The 18,630-nt window shown below is 41.0% G+C and overlaps 1 protein-coding gene across 1 annotated transcript in view; it reads left to right on the top strand.

Annotated features, from left to right (window-relative positions):
- LOC121176579 (receptor-type tyrosine-protein phosphatase zeta-like) overlaps nucleotides 1-18,630 on the top strand; it is a 44,896-nt gene that overhangs the window by 18,258 nt on the left and 8,008 nt on the right. The window contains exons 4-16 of the mRNA XM_041030670.1: nucleotides 9,622-9,801; nucleotides 11,431-11,582; nucleotides 11,656-11,751; nucleotides 11,864-11,930; nucleotides 12,294-12,451; nucleotides 13,309-13,459; nucleotides 14,496-14,680; nucleotides 15,159-15,285; nucleotides 15,397-15,449; nucleotides 15,928-16,431; nucleotides 16,624-16,786; nucleotides 17,123-17,131; nucleotides 17,707-17,955. Of these exons, the coding sequence (XP_040886604.1) occupies nucleotides 9,622-9,801; nucleotides 11,431-11,582; nucleotides 11,656-11,751; nucleotides 11,864-11,930; nucleotides 12,294-12,451; nucleotides 13,309-13,459; nucleotides 14,496-14,680; nucleotides 15,159-15,285; nucleotides 15,397-15,449; nucleotides 15,928-16,431; nucleotides 16,624-16,786; nucleotides 17,123-17,131; nucleotides 17,707-17,955 (2,094 nt within the window). The remainder of the gene's footprint in view (nucleotides 1-9,621; nucleotides 9,802-11,430; nucleotides 11,583-11,655; nucleotides 11,752-11,863; nucleotides 11,931-12,293; nucleotides 12,452-13,308; nucleotides 13,460-14,495; nucleotides 14,681-15,158; nucleotides 15,286-15,396; nucleotides 15,450-15,927; nucleotides 16,432-16,623; nucleotides 16,787-17,122; nucleotides 17,132-17,706; nucleotides 17,956-18,630) is intronic.

Below are 18,630 nucleotides of genomic sequence, written 5' to 3'. Positions count from 1 at the left end.
CTGGGAAAGCACTTGGCAGTGCTGTTCTCCGGTACACTCCATCCAGTGTTTGGATGTGTTGTTTGAAGCCCTAGCTCTTAGCTGCTTTGAAAGGGAAGACTCACAGCAACACTGGATACACAGTAAATGTCATTCTGTCTCCCAGACACCTGACACTGTCTTCTGGAGCCAAAACGATGAAAGGTAAATGATGCCTGAGTTGGGATAAATGCTGTATTTTTATTTTATTTTATTTACCTTAAAGTTCTTGAATTTGAGCAGAAGATGAAGATTATTCTTTGTCACTTTCTCCTTCCTCATCATCATTACTTATATATTCGTATTTATAGAAATCCCCACAAAAGCGTGACTGTCTGAAGGTGCTGGCTGCAGGATTGTCTGACAGCTATTAGTCATTATATAGTACTTACATTCAGTCCATGTTCTCTCAAAATGATTAGAAAATGAAATGTTCATTGTAATAAAACAGATGAAAATGAAATATATAACCCCAAACACAATCAGAATTCAAAATGTGCAGGGTAGAACCAATCTGAAAGTACAACAAATAGGATTACATTAACTTATTAATTGCTTTTCATGGGTCTGTACATCCAGTTAAACAAACTTTGCACACAATTAATGTGAAACTGGTCATGAGCTTTGTTTTAATAAAGTTAAATGAATGCAGTGACTCAGCCCAGATTCATCACCGAGTACAGCCACGAGACTTTGTTTATTTGACTTGTTCCTACTCATATTGGACAAAGCAGCTTGAATACCAATAGATATCTTTTCATCTTTCTTTTCCTCTGTCAGATCTTTGCAATCAGTTCTGAGGTGCAATCACACTGTTTGTCAAAGTTTGATGGGTTTTTTTATGTGATACAATGAAATGGTCGTGAAAGATTAAATACCTGTCTGCAATGAAGTGGAGATAGGTGTTCTTCTCTTTTCCATCACTGTCTTCCTCACTTCCATTTGTAATCTCTCTTTTTCTTTTGTGAATTATTTTCTCTATTTCTTTCTTTCTTTCTCTGGCTTCGCATTTTTCTCTCGGGTTTCGAAGTTCATCATCACAAATGAAGGCAACTCAGTGGCAATTCATTTGGATTCACTGTAACTTAAGCCGCTGTGCTGTGTTTGTGTGTGTGTGTGTGTGTGTGTGTGTGTGCGTGTGCGTGTGCGTGTGCGTGTGTGTGTACAGAATCTTGTTTTTCTGACCGGCTCTGTTTCTTGCCTCGTACTGTGCACTGAGCCGTGAGTAAAAGCATTAACATTTGAAAGAAACGCACTTCATTGTGAGGCACCGTGCACAGCTTTTTAGTTAGGTCAGAAGTAGGGGGGACAAAAGGAAAATAAAGGCAAATAAAAGAAAGAGGGGGGCAGGAGAGTGAGAGGGTGAGTGACGGAAAGAAGGAGAGTTGAATAATAAGAAGAGTTACACTGAAAGGACGAGAGAGGCAAAGGAGGAAAGTTTAAAATTAGGCTACACCGAAATCACAATACACCCTTTCAAACTGCTTCCGTTAAACAAACCGTGGTTGTCTGGTTAAATTTTTAACAGCAGGTTTAAACTTTTAAGTAACTAAAACACAGTGACATATATAAGTCTTTGTCTTATGTAAATGATGTAACAGTTCAGGCATCTTCAACTGTTGATCACGTGACTCTGTGGCATATGTGCACGCAGGCTGTGTGCCAGTCCGCAAAGTTAGGATCTCTGGGATTTCAGCACAGGTTGCTTTTGGCAACACTTGTGGTTACTGTGAAAATAGCAAGTGAGCAGGTTCTTTATCAGAAATAAAACAGAGGAGTGACTGTTGTGTCTGTTTACAGCCTCATCAAATGGTTTCAGTGTAAACTAGCAGCAGTGGGAATGTTTGAATCCAGCTCTGACACAGTGAACGATGAACAGTGAAGCTGAGGTAAAATTATAGACACTAAATTACATCCATGCATCGTTTCCTGTGAATCCCTTATGCACAGGCAGGCAGTTTGAATCCTGTGCAGGAATGACCACTAACAATGGAAACTACTACAATGGAGAAAGTTATGAATGTAAATATATTGAATGTCTTATTCTGATAAATATTATTGCCAAAAAAAGTTTTGATTTCATGAACATTTTTAAAGATTATCACTGTAAAAAAGAGCCACCTTAACTGGTTTGAGTTTTGGTGCAGATTTAAAATCATGTTTGACACACTGTTGAAATGTGTAAACCTGCTGATAGTGACCTACTTTAGGCAGAGAAGGAATTTTTGTCACTCTCCGTATTTAATATTTTTAAAACGATCACTTAGCCTACGCCAGCTTGCTGTCTTTGTTTTGGGCTTTGATTCAGTCTAAATTTAAATTTCAGTAGCTTTAAAATGTGTTTAAAAGTATGAGCAGTAAATCTGCAGGTACACTCTGTATCTGTGTGTTTGTGCGTGAAAGAGGCCCTTACTCTCCTCCATGTTGTCCTCATCATTCCTCTCTGCTTTGTCTCCAGGGGGGGGGTCCCTGGGATCCTTCTGCCTGGAAGACACCCCCCAGGGCCCCATCTGTTATGTGTGTATGTATGTGTGTGTGTAATTGTGCGCTCTGATAACCCAGCGTTTCCTTTTCCAGCCAAATGCAATGAGATGCAATACATTTTTCAAAGGATAGTAGTCAAACTGAGTACTACTGAGATTCTTTACCACCACAGAACAACTTCAACATGAAGCATTAGAGCAGATGAGATTCCAGATTAAAGTCATACAGAGAGAAACATTTATTTATGCCTGTCTCTGGAATGGTAAGAGGACTAAGCTTTAGGAGAGAAAGACAAACAGAATATAATTTAATCAAAATGTTGAATTCATTACTGATTAAGTGATCATTGTTCATTGTCTTTTTCTGTACTTCTGTATCTGTGTCTCTTCTCCTCACTGTGTCTCTGTCTCTTCTCTCTTCTTGATCCAACTAAGTCATAGCCAGGGGCCATGCAGGCTTCAGTACTCCCCTAGTGCTTCGTCTTTAGAACACACACACACACACACACACACACACACGCCCGTCCACATAAGTACATCAAGTTCTGTCGTTAAATCATTTCTTTATGTTCTAAATGATCTGATTGGAATGGACTGTGACAGACATCAGATGGTTTCTATGTTCACATTTAGAGTCAGATCACGTTCTTCATTAAAAGGTGTTGTAGTTTCTAAGAAAACATGTGTCTCCCCAGCATTAGAACATGCAGCTTCTCCTCATACCATGCAGTCATTGGGATTAGGCTGATATGGATAACATGAGAGGCTGTGTGGTGTAAATGACGATGGTGATGATGTCAAATTTGAGTCAGTGCGTGGGTGAGAACGCTTTACACTCATACACTCATTTGTATGTAAACTCTAAGTGTACCTGTTGTTTTTTTGTTTTTTTTTGAAACAGGAAAGATAACATCAACAAAACAGCAGTTTGTAAGAGGCTGTAGCTGCAGTGGTTGTGTTCAGAGTGAGATTAGTGCCACTGTGGTGATGCTGTGTGGGTGCCAATGCAAAGTGTGGACATGCCTCAACTTTTGTCACAGCATGATATCGTGGCAACAAACCGTGTGTATACATGAGCAGGTGACTTTGTTATGATTCTAGGTTCATAGAATATGCTCACACTTATACATACGGTATGAGACGTAAGTGCAGGTGATTAGCATAACCCTGACTGTGAGCCAGGTCTTAGCCTGTGGTGCTGTATAACTGCATTAAAGGTATAACTGAAGCTGCCTGTTATTTTGTCCACCACATTCAAATCAGTGAGGCTAGGCTAAACAACAGACACACCTCTAATGCAATACATTTTAACAGCACCAGAATGACCATACAGTTGAATCAGCACCTCTTTAACACAGTTTCAACAGAAACTGAGCATTATAACCTTCATGAAGGGAGAGATCAGGGCAGTACTGTTGTATTAGAACTGAGTGCATGTCATAGTTGTGTTGTCAGCTTGCTCCACAGCCCTCAACTGGCCAAAAAAAAAAAAAAAAAATCAATTAACACTGCTTTACTGGCAGATCCTGTGAGTCTTTGAATGGAATACACGACGTGATCAAAGCTGGCCAGATAAGTAAAACTGTTGGCACTGCTGATTCCTAATGGACTTCGCAAGCGATGAAGACAGATTTTATTTTAAAATGTAATGAATCAGCCGGCCAGAGACTAAAACCACTGCCAATTCTGAATGACTAATTGGTTTGTCATAATACTCACCATAATGCTTATCATTTGTGATTACTTAACATGCACAACATCAGTGTACTGTAGTCATTTGAAAGTCAGATCAGCCGGGCTTCATCTCTGCGTGTGTCTGATGTAGTTTGTGTGAATACATATTTATTGTGTTGTTTCTCTCTGGTTGTCTGTTGGAAGCCCTTGACCCGAATTGGTTCTAATCGTTGTAAGTATTCATTAGCATGTCTTTGTTTTTTGTTTTTTTTATTCATCATTTTATTAATTTGAAGGTTTTAGTGTCCCATGATGGTCTAAAAGCTGTTGTAGAGGGTTTTACACTATAACAAACAGAGAATGTTGAAGCTTTGATCTGTTATTTGAGTCTCTCTCAGCCAGCTAGCCGTTCGATTGTTGTTTTTATTCCTTCTCTTGTCTCTTTTTTTTTCTGTGTACATGTGTGTGTTCACCTCCCACTATGTTCTCAACTGCTCTCTTAGTCACCAAATACTTTAGGCTGGCTGCTCTTCTGCTCCAGTTGTTTCTCAGCCTGTGTGGCTGCTCCTGGAGCCTTGTGGGAGACATGAGGTAATGACGCAGAGGTTCATGTGTGTGTGTGTGTGTTTTGTTATTCACAAATACACACTCTGCTCCCCGTTTTCTGTTCTTGTTTCTTGCTTGCACCAGTGTGAGGCTGGGGTAATGAGTTCATTGGCTGTTCATTTCTGCACACTGGCAGCCCCCTCTGACCGTGAGGGGTAACTGTGTGAACTGTGAAGGCTTCAGTATTCAGTAAACTTCACATAGCACGCTCATTATTGACAACTTGGCCAGTTTAATCTGTCTTCCACTAACTGTCACTGGTTGGGAGATTGGAGTCTTAGTTATACAAACAGGAGCTCACTGGTTAAGGTAAACTTAAGTAGGCAGAGCTACAGAGGCTTCAGAGAAGAAAGTTACATTTTTTTTCTTAACTGTCATTTTATACATCCAGACAAACATGAAATCTGTTCAGAGGGCGTGTCTGCCATTGTTTAATATTTAACTGTGGAACTCCATGCAGAGTCTTGTCCCAGTCGGGTCTCGCTCCAGAGACCTTTTCATGTTCACATGTCTAGACGGAGATCACATGAAGAGCATACGGCGACTCTGATTCTTACCCCGAGTTTTTTTTCTATTTCTTTTTGAATAATCTGACAGGTCTGATTGTCAGATACGGTGGAAGCTGACAGTCCGTCATTACCATATAGTAGATCTCACTGAATGAATGATGTGTGAGAGAGAGTGTGTGTGTGTGTGTGTGTGCGCGCACGTAGTTCTTTCTCTGCCATTCATAATAGATTCATTTAGCAGCTTAGATCTTGTCAGCTTCAGGCTCACTCCGTTCTGTCAGTGTGTGTGTGTATGTGTGTGTGTGTATGTGTATGTGGATGTGTGTGTGTGTGTGTGTGTTTGTGTGTATTCAGACACATTGATTCTGCAGACTAAAAATGCCTCCTTTCACACAAAGGAATAATTCTTATTCCTGTGCTGAGGCTTCTTCTGTGTTGTAAGCAAAGAGTTTTACTGCAAACTGAGACACTGATTGAAACACACGACACCAGCTATGACAGAACAGTTGCTCTTTAACAGTAAAATTCACCACTGAATATTGAGGCTTCAGAGAACGGGGGATTTATTCTCTGTGCTAAGAAACAAACTGTTTTTCCCAAAGTGCCTTTACATTCAAGTATACACACCTACTGCACTGTGCTCCACAATGTTAAAATGAACCCTACAAATAGGGTTGATATGCTGCATTTAGCATTATTTGTCAAATGAATTGCCTGTGTGAGCTCTTATTACCATGTTACCTTATTTATTAAGCAGAAATGCCAATCATTCACTGTTCCCAGCCACTCAAATACACATGTTCTTATTTTATATCATTAGAAATAGAAGATCTTTAGCTTTTGGGCTTTGGGTTTTTCATTCTGTAAGGAACAGTTCATCAGTTTGGTTAATGGATTATGGAAATAATCAGTGGCTCTATAAATTCCTAAAATCCTACATCTAGAAAGTTTAGGAAATAGAGGGCTCTTGATGCATGAAATGAGGTTAAACTATTCAACTGCTTTGGATTTATCCTGCCATCCAGACAATAACGCAGATTCAGAAGCACCACTGTGGGTTAAACTAAGCCAGGAGACATTTCTTTTTTTGCTTTTAATATTTGATACATATTCAGCTATTTTTGCCGGCAGTGATGCAAACAGGAGCAGACAGTCCCCAAAAAAGTCGAGGCCTACATTATTCAATTTAATAATCCGGCATGTTTTCTGAACAGTTAGCTCGCTCAGCAGTGCAGAACCTTTTCACAGAGGGTGAAATCAGCGTGCGTGTGCGTGTGCGCTGTCCAAGGGAGCTTAACTGGTGTAAGCATAGGCAGGAGAGAGATGGAGTACACACACTATTGTGAGTGTGACTGAGCCCTTCCTGTGTATCTGCATGAAACACACATCTATACAGTACATCAGTGTGTGGACACACTCACATAATCTTTTACTTTCATGTGTGATTTCTTCCCTTCTCCCTTGTCTTGTGCTTTCCTCCCTCTCATACACCTTTTCTTTTTTTTTTATCTAATCCCTTTCTTCTCTTTCCCCTCTTCTTGTATCTTCTCTTCATTGTTATCTTCATCTCCACCCACCTGTCTGCTCCTCTTTGCACTCTTACCTTTGTGTCCCCTGTGGTAAAAAGAGCAGCAACATCAGGTGTAAGTGGTTTCTGTCCTGACCACTTTAACAGCTGGCTGCTCTTCTGGCGGCTGCAGACAGCAAAGTTTCCCCAGAAAGTTTCCACACATCTTTACTTTTTTTTGGAATATTATAACTTAAGGGGAAAAAACAAGGAGAAAAAAAATATAATACTGATAATTTTTTTTTTTAAATCAGAAATGGCAGACTCTGCTTATGAATTTGCCAACAATAGGTACAACATCCTTTGACTGGCGGCATCAGCAGACTTTATTCTGGGGCTACTGAGAAAAAAGCAAGTGGAGCTCAGAGATATGAAATGTAATTTCCATATTTAATCAGCTAAATTTTACTCCTTGACTGAAAGCGGGTGGGTGTGCGTGCTCGTGTGTGTTTGTGGACTGAAATGAAGTCAGGAAAAGTCTAGCTTCAGGGGATCTTTGTTTTATTCCTTTCTCCAACCTGTCAGCTACTTGTTGCCATGGTAGCGTTAAGTCAGAGGAGTAACTCAGAGTGTGTGTTTGTGCCACTGCGTGTGTTATGGTGCTGACGGATGAGGCCACAGTGGCCAGACATGGTCACTGACACACTGACAACCCTCTGTCATTTCACTGACACACACACACAGTTTTACAAAACACAGGAAGCTGTGACAAAAACATTTAAACATGTCCCTAATTGTGTTTTGACCTATAATACCTATTCAATATATAGTATATTTCCAATAAAAGGATGAGAATACATTGTATTGAGATGGTATTAGAAGTCTCAGTGGTTGATACTGTATCTGTAAATCTTGGGTAGTAAAACTCTAACTGTATTTGGGTCAAGTGACCCTTTAAAAAGTATTAGCATCACACTCATTTAACAGTAGGCTGCATGTCACAGCAACTTTGTCCAGAAGCCCCAGTATTACAGAAGGAAACTAAACAACTGTTACTCCTACACACTGCAGATTTGACTAGTAAACAACTCCTGTAAATAAACTGTAAATAAAATACAGCTGAATGTTCCTGAACCAGTGAACTTACTTAAAATCTTCACCTCAATCCTCAGTCTGTTTTATAAGTTAGATATTTTTGAACTATAGCTACTAACCTGGCACAAACACAGCAAAGACGCAATTGATGTAGTTGAACTTGGATTAAAAGAGGACACACATGCACACACACACACGCGCACACACACAAAACCAGTAATGTAAAGCCAATACCTGTTAAGTCATGTGTGACCAGTTACTGTTAAACCATCTGCTCTGACCTCATTAGACCCTTTGTCTTTACACTGTAAAGTACACGCTCACATAAACACACAGCACACACACAACAATGAGAAATGAAATTACACAGAACGCTGAATAATAATTCTTAGTAGTATATTGTGATCATTAAAATACTTTCTAAGTACTTAGTGCATTATATAACTATAATTCATTATATTATTTGTCAGATTTCCAACTTCTTGTACTGTAGCTTTACTTCCGTAATATTAGTCAGCATTATAATGGAGTAAGGTGAGTTTACTGTCTGAGACTTCCCTGAATATGCCTGGAGGAGAGAGCAGATGAATGGTTGCACGGTAAATTAACACTTTCACTCATGCAAAGACGGGAACAGTTCATGCTTGCATGCGATTAGATACAGTAGTTCAGTAGATGCACGTAACTTGTACCTGCGAATAAATATTTCACACACACAATAAATGAGAAGGAAGTGTATGTGTGTGTATATACAAAATAAATAAATAAAGAAGTTACAAATAAAAGCATATGCAGATTATTTTGGTGGTTGTGAGTGCAGGTAGTGTGACATGCAGTCATGAATAAATTCACACGCATGCATGCGCACACACACACACTACAGGTCTTTATATGCATTTAAACACAGATTGTAAATAATGAGCGCGTGTCTGAGGAATTTGCTCACACACAGACATTTTGAGGCAGAGCTGGTGATATTTAGCAGCATGTTTGTGCTAACGGGATGTGTTACGAGCGCTAAAACAGAAAAACGTCACTTTTGCTTTTCCTTTTGTTTTGATTGGATTTATTGTGTTGCATGTCTGGCTGCAAATTTTTTTTCCGATGCTGCTCATATTCTTTTACATTATTCATGTGAAAAGCACAGCCTTGTTAAAACACACTCACACAGACACACACACACACATCCACCCACACCACATCCATAAATTTCAACAGAATTCATGCTGTGCTTTCCAAAAAACAGTTCACAAACATGCATAAACATACAATATCCACACATACACAGGACGTCAATAAATGTACACCGATTGTAAGACATTGCACTCATGCATTAACAATGCACACACATACACACACACTCAGAGAGAGCTGGCATAAAGTGTGACCTGAGGCCAAGCAGTCATGTTTGACCTAGAGTTTAACCATCTTCCCTCGTTTGAGCTGGACTCATTTAACAGACGGGACACTGTTTGTAAACAGTAACACGCATTTCTAAATGTATCATACAGGTACATTAAAGGTGCTACGTGAAGGGTTTCAACATCCACAAATCATGACTGCATTCATGTTATTTTGACACACTGGGGTAATTTTTTAAACTCTTAAAGCTCTTAAAGCTCAGTTTCCAGATGTTTTGGCGGCTGCACATGTAAAAGAAAAGAAAACGGTTTTATAATGAGTTAGCAGTAGTGAATGCTATGTCTGCCTCTCTTTCTCTCACACACAGGTACCCTGAACCAGCACAACTGGGGTAAGAAGTACCCGTCTTGTAACAGTGCCAGACAGTCTCCTGTGGACATCGACGAAACCTTTACCCAGGTTAGGCTGCAGTACCAAAACCTGCAGCTGGAAGGCTGGGACAAACTGACGGCAGGGTCCAGCACCATCCATAACAACGGGAAGACTGGTACGCTGATGTTTTCCCATTCTCTTTAATGTACCTTTCCTGTAGTGCCTGGTCGTTTGCATTTTGAGAAGTCTTAGCAATCCATCTGAATTCATCTTATTTGACCATAATCCAAAATTCCTTAGTTACTGCTTATATTATTGCCAAAACTGACTTGCTTAAAGAAACCATAATTGTTGAATTTAAGTTGCTGAAACCAGGTTAGCAAATCTGTCCTGCAGGAAATCAAACCACAGGCTGTTTGACTTGTACTGAGCGATAAGCAACACGGAGGATTTTTCTTTCTTTTCAGTCCCAGACAAGAGCATATTAGAGCTGCAAACCGAAGAAGCTGCTATGTGTAGCAGATCCTATGGAAATAATGTAGATAATATTCTAGTGCTGTAAAACGCAACATGTTAATCCGTGGATGAGAAAAGAAGCTTAACTTTTCAGATGCGAAAAAAAAAACATAATTCACAACCTGGAGGTTAATGAAGAAGAGAAGCAGCGAGGATTTAAAGGAGAAAGAGTCAGACAATGAAAGAAAAGGAGACGGAGAGAGGGCAAGTAATTGAGAGAGAAGCAACCAGAGGGACAGCAGTAAAGAGAGATCATGTGGAGAGAGAAGGAAGATCGATGTCAAGTGGCAGAGATGAAACAGCGACAGAAGAGAAGCAACAAAAGAGCAAGAGGAGGAAATGTATGTAGAGAGAGAAGGAGCAGAGAGGAGAAATGAGGACGATGTGAAGACACAGTGGGAAGAAAGGCAGGGTGTGGAGGGATGTCTCGCCTGAAAAACAAATGAAAGCTGTCTGAGCTATCATCACAATCTTTCCAATACTGCCTGGTCTTTGTGTGTCTGTGTGTCTGTGTGTGTGTCGTCTATATGTTAATGGTCCTAAAATTTATCTCCTTTTTTCTCTGTGAAGTCAGAGAGGAAATTGCATATTTTAACAGATGTTGCATCACTGGCATAATGTAATGAGAGAAATACACAACCTGCAAAGAAAGCAGATTTTTTTTTTTTTTTTTTTTTTTTACATTAGAATCCCAGCATTAAAAGCAACATTATAAATGTGACTAATATGACACGTGACAAATGTGCCAGGCCAGATGTCACAGTCGTGATATGCACATAAAGCTAATTACCAGAATGTCCGCGTTTAACACACACAAGCTGCAGCAGCCAGACTCTCCTTCATGTCATTTCCAATCTGGAGAAACATGGATTTTGCATCTGTGACATCACTGCAGCGGCGTTTCAAATCTTGCCAGCTGTTTAGAGCCAGAAGATTTGAGTAGCGGAGCCTTAGTGGAGCTGGCTGCTGATGCTGGCAGCCAGGAAACCGTATGAGCGAACAATGGCTGCGGTAATTAATAAATAATGAAAAAAACAACAACAGCACAGTGATGAAGTGTGTTAAACCGTTATCCAAGTTGAAATATTTGGATGGTTTTTTTTGCTTTGCTTTACCGCCTCATCAAACAAACTCACTACCAGAGGTACAGTCTGTTTCACACGCAGCCACTACAGTGTGGATACGGTACTAGAGTAATTATTTAAATCCTCTAAAAAACTACATGGAATTAAAAGTCCAAACCTTTATTTACATAAAGGTTCGATTTATGTGTACGTGTGTGTTTTAGTGGCCATCGACGTGGAAGGCGAGTTCTTTGTGAGTGGAGGAGGCCTGAGCTCCAGGTTTCGAGTTAGTCGAATCACCTTCCACTGGGGCCGCTGCAACATGACCTCAGATGGGTCTGAGCACAGCCTGAATGGGATGAAGTACCCTCTGGAGGTAAAGAAAGAGTCTACTGTTCACACATTTGTCTAGAGTTCAGCTAACCTACCTGTTTCTTTCTCTGGTTCAGATGCAGATCTACTGTTACGATCCAGATGATTTTCAAAGTCTGGATGATGCTGTTAGGGAAGGAGGGAGAGTCGCTGCCTTGGCTGTGCTCTTTGAGGTAGGTTAATGGGTTGGTTCATGACCCAGGGTTTGGGATCAATCTGTTCCTCCTCAAATAAAGTAAAACTCATGTGTTTTGTTATAGTCGAGTCTCGTGTTCTCGTCCACAGATCAGCCTGGAAGACAATGAGAGTTTTAATCCTGTTATAGATGCCGTGAACACTGTCAGCAGGTTTGGTAGGTCACTTCTATATACTACAACTCTGGGCCATCACCCGGTAAGAATGAACATGTAGCTCAGCGCAGATGGTAACATAAGCCCTTTAACTGGGGGGTGTGGATTAACAGCCCCTGTTCAGGCAGATATAACCCCTGTTGTCGTACGTATGAGCCACACACTGCCACACGCTGATCACTGCACAAATTACTATCTTTTAAACAAAGTTTTTTTTTCTCCAAAATGATAAATATATTAAAGATCTCTCATTGACCCATCATGAAAATGTAGCATACAGTCTGATGTTTTTCTAATGCTTGATTCAAAGTGGTTGATCAGCTTGGGACTAAAGGTTTGTTATTTGTTGTGACATTTTGTTCCAGGTAAGAGTGGATCACTGGAAGCTTTCAGTTTGCAGTCCTTGCTGCCTAATAACACAGATAAATATTACATCTACAATGGTTCTCTGACTGCTCCCCCCTGCTCTGAAACCGTGGAATGGATTGTCTTCAAACACACCGTGGCCATATCAGAAACACAGGTCAGTAGGTTTTGTCCCACACACACACACACACATACACAGGTGTACACTGTCTCTAACCAAGGCTCATGTCTTTCTGAACATCTCAACATAGAGAATAATGGTTTAGCTTGACTGAAGCCCTGGAATTGGATCATGTAAAAACATCAGTGGACACTGGCTTTAGTCTTCAGTTTAAAAGGACAATATTAAATGGACAAACGTCTCCTCCAGAGCCTCTCATTGCTGCCTGTAGTTGTTGTGTTTGGTTTGTACTTTGCGGCTGGTTTCAGGTCAGCTGTCTTTGACTTCTGTGCACAAAATAAAAACAAACCGTCACACTGAAGTGATGCAGTGTGACAGGCTTAGTCAAAATGTGAATTTCCAAAATGGGGTTTTTGTGGTGGAATAAACTGACGCCCCAGCGTTCCTGCAGTCGGATTCCAGGCTAAAGATATTTAAGGACCTTTGAGGAACGGCAACTTTTGGATGAAATCAGCTGTGCAATAATCATCAATTATGTAGTAGAATAATGGAGAGTGAACGAGGTCATGCCAGTGATTGTGTGCGTTGTGTATGTGCATAGTTGTGTGTGTGTGTATGCTTGTGTTTGTCTGTGTTTTCATGATTGAAACGGGGGTGGCAAGGCATGGCACGGGCACGTCGTAGCTAACCAAAAATAGAGCAGTGCTGTCTCTCTGCCTCTGCCTGGCACCAACACAAACCTCTTAAACACACACACACTCTCAGGCTTCAGTTTTGGGTTTATTCTGGCAGCTGCTCAGAAACGGGAAAAATGCAACAGACACGTCTTTCTTTTCTTTGTTTCGGTTGCCATTTCTGTTCACCCTGTACTCTTTGTGTCTCTTCGTCACCAGCTGGAGATGTTCTGTGAGGTGATGACCATGGAGCAGGCTGGATATGTGATGCTGACGGATTACCTACAAAACAACTTCAGGGAGCAGCAGCAGCAGTTCATGGGTCAGGTGTTTGCCTCATACACCGGAGTGGAGGACGTGCTCACGCCCAGTATGTCATCAATGGACCCAACCAAACGAGTTGGCTGCTTGTTTGTGTCATTCTCGTTTATTTCTGCTTATAACTCAGCTTAAGGAAATTCACTTCATTTCACTGTTCGTTTTATAAATGCCAAACATTCTCAGGTAAGAATTACGGCTGTGTGCAAACGTCAGACTTTGCAGGTTTTTTGATTGTTGGTCAAAGAAAACCCAAATATCTTAAGATGTCATCTTGGTCTCTGGGCGGCTGTGATTTGTTTTGTTTTTTTTACATTTCATAGACTAAATAAAATAAAAGAAAATAATTAAAACAAATTAAGACTAAAATAATTAATTAATCAAATAATCAGTTGCGACCCCATAAAACAACTGATTTCCATTCTCTGACCCTCTTGCCGTTTTAACGTGTCTTTCCATATCTTTGTTTATTAATCTTATTTTTTCCACGTCTGAAAATATTGCCATTCTTGCTCCACTGCAGCTGTAACGCTGTGCTCCAAGGTCAGCCCAGTCATATTCATCAAAAGATATAATTCGCGATGCTCTCCATCTTCATAAAGTCGACCCTCGAGTAAAGTGGGTCTTTTGGGTTGCCAGGGAGCTCGACTTTGTAGTTCAGTAACCCTGCTCCTCTCAGCGCAGGCAATTTATTTTGCTGCTCTTTTTGAAATTGAAATAAAGTATTCAGAAATTCAGAAAAGGTTTTTTTTTTTCTTTGCCTGTAACAAATTCATGATCCCATGCTCGCACACACACACACAGACACACACACACACCCACACACCTTGCGCTCATTGCCACACTCACTTCCTGAGTTGGTCTTTTTTAAATGTATTCCCTCTTTCCTTCTATTTTCAGTCGTTTAACATCTTGTTACCTTCAGCAACACTGAACTTAGTGTGAGATGTTGCGTTGTTTAGACGTAGATGTCCAGTTATGACTGTTCCTGTTGTGTTTTTTTCGTCTCTTCCTTTCAGTTCTTTTATTAAGTTTTCTTGCATCTCATCCACACAGATCTGATCTGTCTCTCTTTGTGCTGTCTCTAGCCTGCAGCTCAGAGCCAGAGAATGTTCAGGCTGATGCCCAGAATGAAACCACCATCGTAGTGATGTGGGAGCGTCCCCGTGTGGTTTATGACACGACCATCGACTGGTACACCGTCACCTACCAGAGGCTGCAGGGCCAAGACCAGATCAAGCAGGAGTACAGGACCGACGGGGACCAGGATGTGGTATGAAAGACTTATGTAATCCATGTATAAATTCCAGTCATTTTGTCGGATTCATCCATCTGCTCTGACTCTCCATCTGTTACTCTCATGGTACACGTGCTGTTGGGATCTGGACTGATCAAAGGGATCGATTAATTGTGACAGTTAATCTTGGCCTCTTAACGGGTCACGTGTGTTTACATCTATATTGTGTGAGTCTGAGTGTGTGTATATGCACAAGGATTTGAATGTTTGTGGACTATGTCATCAATATTCAGACCGACTAAACACAACACAAATGCAAGACTGTTATAAACTTTTTCTTGGCTTACCTTATGTGTTCATGAGCAAAAATTTTATGTCCATGTATTTACATGGTTTTCAATTCTTATTTAATTGCTTATGTACATGTGCATGCATTACATATGTAACAAGAGGGGTTGGTTTTAAAGGAGTGTTTGAGCTCATCTAATTTAACCTTACCTGTGTGGCTGTACAGGGTGCCATCATTCCCAGTCTGCTGGCCAACAGCAGCTATGTGGTTCAGGTGGTGGCTTTTTGCACCAATGGACTCAGAGGACGATGGAGCGACCAGATTATAGTGGACATGCCGTTAGAGGACCCTGGTATACACACACACACACACATGCAAAAAATCATACAAAGTAAGAGCTTGTATTGTAACTGTTACATTCACCTCGGTTGTAAAAACGTCTTTATCTCTTTTCTCTCTGTAGAAAGTGATTCGGATTCAGATGCTGTCTCGAAAGATTTGGAGGGCAACAGGGAGGTAGGACAGTCTGTGTATCTGTGGTTTCACCCCACTCCACTCTGCATGTTGGCATTCATTTTGCTGAATTAGTTTGTGGAGCTGAAGTTTGGCCTGTGTTCAGTCATATCAGTGAACCTAATTATTATGCAAATGATTGTAATTATGTCAGTAGAGGCTTGTCATTGAGTGTGTGGAGAGCTGTACCAAAGGTTGCGAGGGACTTTTCGGCACGTTTAGTAGAGATTAAATAACAGGAAAAGACTGGGATGTTGTACTCGCTGACAGAAGCAGTGCAGTGCTTTCGCACAGAGCATTAATGGAGATGACTTTATACCTAATTTAAACAAGGCAATGGCACCAGCTCTGTGACTAGTATGTTTACATTCACTAATTCAAGGAAAAAGCGGTGAAAGCATAAAAATCCTTCAGTTTTTTTTTGTTTCTTCTGTCCCTCGTAATCATGTTCAATCAATCAGGAGTGTTTTCTTCCTACTAGGTCTCATCTAAAGGCAGACGGGGGAAGCCTGAGAACCAAAATCAGGTGGATTTAACCCCAGAGGACCACAGCCCTGTAGAGGAGATCCCAGTGGAGCAGACCAGAGTTTACCAGAACCAGCCTACACACCACCAGAACCAGCCAAGAGACCAAACCCAAGAAAACCAGAACAGTCCGGACCAGGTCGACACCCGTTCAACCCCAAAAACTCCTTCTGATTCTGCAGTTCTGCAGAAAACTCGACTCAACCAGAACGTGAAAAAGAAACCGGGCCAAAACAAGTCTAAACCAAATTATGTGGATCAGAATTGGATTGATGAGGACAGGAGGGTCCCAACACACCGGCCCTCTACTAATGCAGGTTTTGACAGCAATAGTGCAATCTGGGTAACTGAGGTGACTGAACAGCCAGGCTTCCTATTCCCAGTTGCTCGGACCACCACGCTGCGGACGATCCACCGACAAATCACAGAAGAAGCCTCGCTGTCAGTGTTGCCACATCAGGTAAACCACTTGACTCTTTTCTCCTCATTTTCCTCCTTTGAATCCTCGTTAAATTTAATACTTAATGTTGCGATGCAGTGTTTCTTCGTTTGTTTTGATTCAGCCAAAGACATGTCTTATGTTCTTGTAGTTTCTTCATCCAAGAAAACCTAAAAAGCCAGTCTGCTTGTTTTTGTCCACCATCCACTACAGTCCAGGGATCATGATCCACCTGACCAAGTTGGTGAAAGTGGCCTCCCATCTCCCCAGTCGGACCTCTACACCCCTCCTGTGGAGGAAATCCCAGTCACAGACATCTTCTATGAAGATACTGTCAACAACTTTCCACTGGAAGCCACCACCACCCCCGCTGCAGGTCAGATTTGGCAGGAAGAGCTTTTTTCATTTTTTTTAGTCTTACCAAAAGCATCTTGGGTTGGTAGAACTACTGCAATTAGTGTTTACTGAGATTTCTTCAGTATTATTCACTACATTTTGTCAGGGATTAATGGATTTAGCTGTAGATATCAGGGTCTTAAAATCTGAAAATTATTGTTATTGTTTTCTTTCTTTTTACTGTATTTTTGAGGTGTTGTTTCAAAATGTAGATGCTGCATTCTGGATCTGGCCTGTGTGAATTTAAGATAAGATAAGAAAATCCTTTATTAGTCCCTCAGTGGGGAAATTGCATTTAGCAACAGCAAGGGTACAGTACAGTACGGTAAGTGAAAATAAAATATAAGTAAGACCAATATGGCCAGAACAAGATTAAATAAACACTATTCCAACAGTAGAATAACTAATAAAGATACTAAACTAAGAAAATAGCTGCTGTAAAAGATAAAATATACATACATACATACATAAATAAATATGAGATGGAGGTGGAGGTGGTATGTAGTGTGTAGTAAGCTCACGAAAGCTGGCCATAGTTGTATTCATCACTCAGCAACAAAAATTGAATCCATTTATATGAATCATGTGATGCAATATCTCATCACATCACTTCACATGACATCCCACACTGCATTGCTTCATGGCGTGTCATCTGACATATTAGGTCGTATTATTTCACCTCATGTCACATGCATCATGGTGTGACATCAAGCTATGGCTCATCATGTTCTCATCATGTTCTCATCATGTTCTCATCATGTTGTGTCTTCAAGGTCACACGTCATAAGGAAATCCTGTCTAATGTCGGGACATAGCCTGACATGTCACGTGAGACTGTATCATATGTTGTGGTACAACACGTGTTGCATCATATCGTGCAACATCATCTTGTGTCATCAGTATGTTCATTCCGTCCCACAGATAATAAAGTGGACCGAGTCTCCCAACTGTCCCCTGAAGACAGCGATGCTCCTGTGAACAAACCTGTGGCAGAAACTCTCACTTCGCCTCCCTCCTCGCCCTCCCCCCTCTGGATCACAGCGAGGGCAGCAACTGCCAGCAACACCCTCGCCGACTCAGTCTACAAATCATTCACCACCTCCTCTCTTCTCCAGGTGCTGATGCATACGACCCAGCCCATGTTCAACGGTAGGACAAAACACTCAAGAATACCCTCTCTAGAAATATGGCTCATGTATAATAAAAAAAAATATATATTAAACTTCCACTTTCCACTGAAAAGTATCAATGAATTCACAATGTGAAGAACCAGCTGCAGAGTGGTGTAAATACGTGTTCTTTGGTGGTGGGTAGAGAGGTCTTAATTGCAGTGTAATGATTTCCTTTCTATTCTAATCACCCACTGCTGTTGGGCTAATCACCGTCGCTCTCTGTGATCATGGTGGCATTTTGTATAGTGGCATGATGTTGATAATGGCGGTGGTGGTGGCTGATGGTGGTAATGATGATGGTCGAAAAGAATAAGGCTGGCATCGCCGATGATTAGAGCGATAATCAGCCACATCCTTGCTCTCTGAACTGGTTCAAATCTTTCACCGTGTAACGGCTCCACATGAGGTCATATTTTTCTGGGTTTTGTTAAATCTATTCGAATCCACTCAAGCATCTACTTGTGGGACTTTCTTCATTCTGGGTCTGCATTCTGTTGTGTGGCTGCAGGGCACACTCTGGTGGCTGTTTTTTTTTCCTCTGTCCTTCTTAAAGAACGCAGGATTCACTTCATCTGTTCGTCCTCACCAAGCTGATTTCTGACTCCTTTTCATTCAGAAACACAACTAATAACTTCCAGTTTCAGGCTTTCTC

The sequence above is a fragment of the Toxotes jaculatrix genome, chromosome 22, assembly GCF_017976425.1.
Source record: "Toxotes jaculatrix isolate fToxJac2 chromosome 22, fToxJac2.pri, whole genome shotgun sequence".
Lineage (NCBI taxonomy): Eukaryota > Metazoa > Chordata > Actinopteri > Toxotidae > Toxotes > Toxotes jaculatrix.
Note: the sequence above shows the minus strand (reverse complement) of the source record. Positions and strands in the feature narration are given on the sequence as shown.